At 29.5% G+C, this 7,850-nt stretch overlaps 1 protein-coding gene and 1 pseudogene across 1 annotated transcript; one reads left to right on the top strand and one right to left on the bottom strand.

Moving 5' to 3' along the window:
• Positions 1–4,549: 4,549 nt before the first annotated feature.
• LOC114074053 lies at positions 4,550–5,747 on the top strand. Its single transcript, XM_027911968.1, is given in 1 exon segment — positions 4,550–5,747. A coding segment is annotated over 1 exon segment (1,188 nt). The 5' UTR covers positions 4,550–4,559.
• Positions 5,748–6,506: 759 nt separating this feature from the next.
• On the bottom strand, positions 6,507–7,742 carry LOC114074052 (annotated as a pseudogene).
• Positions 7,743–7,850: the final 108 nt, after the last annotated feature.

Below are 7,850 nucleotides of genomic sequence, written 5' to 3'. Positions count from 1 at the left end.
GATAGAAAAAGATAAAGAACTTGAATTGACAAATGAAATAAATAAGATGAAACAAAAATTAAATGAAAATCTTGAAATAGACGAAATAGGCGAAATAAATGAATCAGATACAATAAACGATCAAAAATCAAAAATAAGTGATATAAGCGAAACATACACAGAAATTCTAGAACAAGTAAATAAGCCGAAAAAATTAGAAATAAATACAGGAGATATAAATCAACCTAGCACATCAAGAGTTAAACCCCCGGATAATAGTCCTAGGAGTAGTCCCAGATGGACAACACCAACTTATTATACAGATAATTATGAACGATCAGATAGAACAAATGCAATATGGAATAGTAGATTAAATAATAAAAAATGGACGCCTAAACCAATAACTGAACAATATAACTTTTTAGATCTAGATTGTGTTATAGATATAAATAAAGCAATCTTACTATGGGTAGGAAATATATCTAAACAACTAATTGATAACAAAATAACAACAAAAGAAATGCCAGGATATATAGAAAGAACATTTGTTGGAACAACGAAATTATGGATAGGAAATTTACCCCCAGAAAGTCTAGAAACACTTAGGAGTGATAAGAAAATAGATGGGTCTCCATCAACAACAAATATAGATATACTAGATAAATATGAATTAGCAATACGAAATGAATTTGGAGGCATGACTACAGAAATAAAAGAACAAAATAGAGAAAAAATAATAAATAGACAACTTATGACAAAATTAGCTATATGTAAAATGTGCTATATAGAAGAATACAGATGTGCATTTAAAGAATATTATTATAAAGCAAGACATGATATAAATGAAGCAAAAGAAATAAGACAACAATATTTTACAAAACTACCAGAACCATTTAGTACAAAAATAATTAAAGATTGGAACAATGAAGGATTAACAGATACTTTAGGAGCTAGAATAAAATTTCTACATCAATGGTTTGTACAATTATGTGAAAACCAGAAAGAAAAAATAAAAATGGAGAAAGTACTAATTAAAAATCTAGCTTGTTGTAAAGATAAAATAGCACCACAGTTTGGTTGTACAGATAAATATTATAAAAAACAAAGATCTAAATGACACAAAAATTATAGATAAACCAAACTAGATATAAATACAAAAAACCAAGACAAAGATATTATGTAAAAAATTATAAAATAAAAAGACCATATAGACCAAAGAGGAAACTATCAGAATGTACTTGTTACAACTGCGGAAAGATAGGACATTTAGCTAGAGATTGTAAGTTACCTAAAAATCCAAAAGGAAAACAAATTGCAGAAGTAATTATAGACAATGACAAATACATGCAAATAGATTACATAGACTATGAATTAAGTGAAAATGATCGTATATATGAAGTATCGGATATAGAAACTGAATTAGGAAATGAAGAAACAAATATTGATCTAGCTAACGATGAAGAAATCTAATGTCTGAGGATGACATAAAAATAATATCCAAAGAAGAGTATCAAAATGAAGAATTATCAGAACAAAAAATTATATTTGATAATACAATCTTTGAACAAATAAAAGGAAAAGAATTAGATTAAAGTGTTGAAAAAGTACTTGAAATACCAACCTTAAGAAATTGGTTCAAAAGACAAAAAGACGAATACTATGTAGTTAGCAAGAAAGAACACATCATAGATTGTAAATATACAAAAGGAAAGACGCAAATACCTATACTAAATAAGAGGATAATGAATAAAGAAATACAAGATATAAAAGCTAAAACACCCATAAAATACGTACATTTAGGAGGAACAGAAATATTGATAAAAGCTTGTTTTAGAGAAGGAATAGATACACCTATTGAAATATATCTAGCAGATGATAGAATTATATACCCTATAGAAAAAAGCGTAATTAGTGCAGTAAAAGGAAACTTAATATACCAAAATTTTAAATTTATAATAAGTGCCAACTACTCAGAAGCATTAACAGATAGAAATAGATAAATCATTAGTTCTATATTGGAAAATGTCTGGAATAGAACTAGCACCAGGCAGTAAAATATTTACAGCAAGATGTAAAAACTTATATATACTAACAACAAAACATAAAGTAACGGCAAGAAATAAAATTGATAAAATAAAAATAGAAAATCCTTTTGAAAGAATAATTACTATAATAGACAACAATGACTATAGTTACAAAGAAATTGACATAGAAGAAGATTTAGAAATTGTAAAAGAAAGATTGAGTACTTCAAATGTACCAAATACATTAACTAGAACTACCTGATCAAGAATGAGCACATCTAAAAGGAACTATGAAATCTCGCAAAATTCATTAAATACAGAAGATATAACACCATCCCATTATTTTGTAACAGGAATAATAGACCAAAGAAGATATAAAATTTTAATAAACACAGGACAAGAAGAGAATTATATAACGAGAGAATTAGTGTTAAAAACAGAAATTATAAAAACAGGACACTTATGCCCCGATTGCCTACTGAGATAGTAACCACAAACGAAGAAATAACAGAAAAAGAAATAATTATAGGAGGAATACCATTAGTAATACCATTTAAAATCTACCAAGGAAGCCAGAACATTACCCTAGGAATAAAATGGTTAGAAAAAGTTAAACCATATAATATAGAGAATGAACAATTAACAATAACTTACCAAAATAAGAAAATAATTATCAAAAGAACAAAACGAATAATGAAAATATATATACTTGCAAAAATTATTGTAGAAGGATACCACAACAGATATTATACCCCCATGATAGATACAGGAGCAGAAACAAATATATGTAAATATAATTGTTTACCACCACATAAATGGGAAAAATTAAAAACACCTATGGTAGTGACAGGATTTAATAATGAAGGCAGTATGATCACATATAAAGCAAAAAATATAAAAATACAAATATGGATAAAATTCTAACAATAGAAGAAATGTACAATTTTGAATTTACAACAAAGGATATGTTATTAGGAATGCCGTTTTTAGAAAGATTTTACCCACATATTATAACAAAAACACATTGGTGGTTTACTACACCATGCGGAAATAATATAAGAGCAAAAAGAGTAAATAACAAGCAATGTAAACCCACAGAATGGATAAAAGGAAGTGAAAAAATAAACCAGGAAATGGAAAATATAAGTAAAAATCAAATAACACAATTAAAAATTATCATATTTACAATAGATTAAGTTAAAATAATTAACGAACAACTAGAATTATTATATAGTGAAAATCCATTACAAGGATGGGAAAAGCATAAGATAAAAGTAAAAATTGAATTAATAGATGAAAATAGTATATTAACACAAAAACCATTAAAATATAATTTTGATGATTTAAAAGAATTTAAAATGCATATAAATGAACTATTGAAGAATAATTATATACAAGAAAGCAATAGTAAACATACAAGTCCAGCTTTTATAGTTAATAAACATAGTGAACAAAAACGAGGTAAAAGTAGAATGGTCATAGATTATCGCAACTTAAATGCTAAAACTAAAACATACAATTACCCAATACCAAATAAGATACTAAAAATAAGACAAATACAAGGATATAACTATTTCAGTAAATTCGATTGTAAATCAGGATTTTATCACTTGAAACTAGAAGAAGAATCTAAACAGCTAACAGCATTTACTGTACCACAAGGATTTTATGAATGGAATGTTCTACCATTTGGATATAAAAATGCACCAGGAAGATACCAACATTTTATGGACAAATATTTTAATCAATTAGAAAATTGTATTGTCTATATAGATGATATATTATTATACTCAAAAACACAAGATGAACATATCAGGTTATTAGAAAAATTTATACACATAATTAAACATTCTGGTATAAGCCTAAGTAAAAAGAAAGCAGAAATTATGAAACCTCAGATAGAATTTCTAGGAATACAAATAGATAAAAATGGGATAAAGATGCAAACCCACATAGTACAGAAAATAATTACCCTTGATGAAAATATAGATACAAAGAAGAAATTACAATCATTCTTAGGATTAGTAAACCAAGTAAGGGAATACATACCAAAATTAGCAGAACATTTAAAACCATTACACAAAAAACTTAAGAAAGATGTCGAATATTATTTTGACAATAAAGATAAAGAACATATAAGACATATTAAAAATTTATGTAAAAAACTACCAAAACTATATTTTCCCAATGAAAACAAATTATTTACTTATATTGTTGAAACATATTCGAGCAATCACAGTTATGGAGGAGTCTTAAAATATAAATATGACAAAGAAAAAATAGAACACCATTGCAGATATCACTCAGGATCCTATACAGAAGCACAATTAAAATGGGAAATAAAAAGAAAAGAACTATTTGGATTGTATAAATGTTTATTAGCTTTTGAACCATATATTGTTTATAACAAATTTATTGTAAGAACAGATAATACGCAAGTAAAATGGTGGATAACGCGAAAAATACCAGACTCAGTGACAACAAAGGAAATAAGAAGGCTTGTATTAAATATACAAAATTTTACATTTACAATTGAGGTAATAAAAACTGACGAAAATGTTATTGCAGACTACCTATCAAGACAAAAGAACCCAAACTGAGCCAGAAAAAGATACAATGGAAGAAATACTCAAAGCCATTACTACACTTTCTACAAAAGTGGATAGTATGGATAAAGAGTTACAAAAGATGAAAAATATAAGTCAGCAGCATGACTATAAAAATGCAGAGCTATGTCGATCGGAAGACAGAAAAATTCCAGAGCTACAAGGAGACGTTGGGAAACTCCATAAAACCCATGACAATGTTTGTTTAAATGCAGCTACAGCCAGCACATCTACAACAAAAGGAGTCAGTGGAATAAGATACACGAATTCAAATATGAACAAAATCTTTGATAAACCATTTATTCCAAAAAACCAAAAAGACCCATTATTTATACCACCACAAACAACTACTTACTAGGAAAGTTAAAACCAAGATAAAAAAGCCTACAACCACATAACCCGCTCATATATTGAAAACCTTTATAAAACCCAAAATTATTTAAATTCAACACCAAGATCTCCAACTGCCAAAGACCCTCATACTGATTTTATAACCCAAAAGCTACAAGGATATAATAAGTTAATAGCGCAACCAGGCACCAATGCAAATCTAGTAAAAACGTGTTATAGTTATGGATTACTCAACACAGTTTATACCCAAACAGGAGATGAAATATCGACCATACCGGAGCTATACAAAGCCTTTATGAACTATAAAAGAATTACAAAAGGAACATTATTTTATATAAAGTTTTATTCAGCACCAGCAGAGATATTATTTGATGAGATAAAGCCAATTATACAAGTTATAAAGATTGGTTTGACCAGAGATATGATAATTCCGAAAGATATCGGGACACAGCAAAAAATACAAAGAATTGCGATACCAGAATTCTACGCCAACAAGAGAGTTATTGGACTCGCAACTATTCTAAATGAACTAACTAACAATTATTTAAACGAAAATTCAGTATGGAGCTATTATGTACGGGAACAAGTTATGATATATTCCAATTCTAGGGAAATTAGAGAACAAGATATGGAGGAGATATGCCAATGGATACTCAGTTTACTCAAGCCGAAGCAAAAACCAACAACAAGAGCATTAAGGAAAGAGTTTATTTCGGAAGAATTATTAACCAGATATTGCAAAATTATTGGACAAAAATACCCCAACCATATATATTCAAAATGTTAGGGAGAAGATAATGTCATACCAGATGTCCAAATCGAATAAAGATACGTGGAAAGCAGAAAAGAAGGACATAGAGACGTGGACAGCTGCAACAAAGAAGATAAGGAGAAGAAAAGAAAGAAAGTAAAAGTTATGAACAGAAAAGGTCGTTCATGAAAGGTCATATGTGAATAGTAAGAGTCATATGTGAATAGTAAGAGTCATATGTAAATAGTAAGAGTCATTATGTAAAAGTTTTTGTTTTCTAGTGTCGACCGAAATAAAAAAGTCCATGTGTAAAGTCGTGTCGGCCATTTGGCCAAAATAGTAAGTTTTCTCTTGTATAAAAGGAGGGTTTCCCCTCATAATAAAACAAGTCCTTCAAAGTAACTCTCTCTTCTTTTTATTCCTTCTTTACCAATTTGAGGTGGAAGCGGAATTAAAAAGAAGAGAGAGTTACTTTGAAGGACTTGTTTTATTATAAGGGAAACCCTCCTTTTATACAAGAGAAAACTTACTACTTTGGCCAAGTGGCCGACACGACTTTACACATGACCTTTTTTATTTCGGCCGACACTAGAAAACAAAAACTTTTACATAATGACTCTTACTATTTACATATGACTCTTACTATTCACATATGACTCTTACTATTCACATATGACCTTTCATGAACGACCTTTTCTGTTCATAACTTTTTCTTTCTTTCTTTTGTTCTCCTTATCTTCTTTGTTGCAGCTGTCCACGTCTCTATGTCCTTCTTTTTCTGCTTTCCACGTATATTTATTCGATTTGGACATCTGGTATGACATTATCTTCTCCCTGACATTTTGAACATATATGGTCGGGGTATTTTTGTCCAATAATTTTGCAATATCTTGTTGATAATTCTTCCGAAATAAACTCTTTCCTTAATGCTCTTGTTGTTGGTTTTTGCTCCAGCTTGAGTAAACTGAGTATCCATTGGCGTATCTCCTCCATATCTTGTTCTCTAATTTCCCTAGAATTTGAATATATCATAACTTGTTCACGTACATAATAGCTCCATACTGAATTTCCGTTTAAATAATTGTTAGTTAGTTCATTTAGAATAGTTGCGAGTCCAATAACTCTCTTGTTGGCGTAGAATTCTGGTATCTCAATTCTTTGTATTTCTTGCTGTGTCCCGATATCTTCCGGAATTATCATATCTCTGGTCAAACCAATCTTTAGAACTTGTATAATTGGCTTTATCTCACCAAATAATATCTCTGCTGGTGCTGAATAAAACTTATATAAAATAATGTTCCTTTAGTAATTCTTTTATACTTCATAAAGGCTTTGTATAGCTCCGGCATGGTCGATATTTCATCTCCTGTTTGGGTATAAACTGTGTTGAGTAATCCATAACTATAACACGTTTTTACTAGATTTGCATTGGTGCCTGGTTGCGCTATTAACTTATTATATCCTTGTAGCTTTTTGGTTCTAAAATCAGTATGAGGGTCTTTGGCAGTTGGAGATCTTGGTGTTGAGTTTAAATAATTTTGGATTTTATAAAGGTTTTCAATATATGAGCGGGTTATGTGGTTGTAGGCTTTTTTATCTTGGTTTAAACTTTCCGAGTAAGTAGTTGTTTGTGGTGGTATAAATAATGGGTCTTTTTGGTTTTTTGGAATAAATGGTTTATCAAAGATTTTGTTCATATTTGAATTCGTATATCTTATTCCACTAACTCCTTTTGTTGTAGATGTGCTGGCTGTAGCTGCATTTAAACAAACATTGTCATGGGTTTTATGGAGTTTCCCAACGTCTCCTTGTAGCTCTGGAATTTTTCTGTCTTCCGATCGACATAGCTCTGCATTTTTATAGTCATGCTGCTGACTTATATTTTTCATCTTTTGTAACTCTTTATCCATACTATCCACTTTTGTAGAAAGTGTAGTAACGGCTTTGAGTATTTCTTCCATTGTATCTTTTTCTGGCTCAGTTTGGGTTCTTTTGTCTTGATAGGTAGTCTGCAATAACATTTTCGTCAGTTTTTATTACCTCAATTGTAAATGTAAAATTTTGTATATTTAATACAAGCCTTCTTATTTCCTTTGTTGTCACTGAGTCTGGTATTTTTCGCGTTATCCACCATTTTAC

Source organism: Solanum pennellii, chromosome 9, assembly GCF_001406875.1.
Source record: "Solanum pennellii chromosome 9, SPENNV200".
Lineage (NCBI taxonomy): Eukaryota > Viridiplantae > Streptophyta > Magnoliopsida > Solanales > Solanaceae > Solanum > Solanum pennellii.
This window is presented reverse-complemented; position numbering and strand designations above follow the sequence as displayed.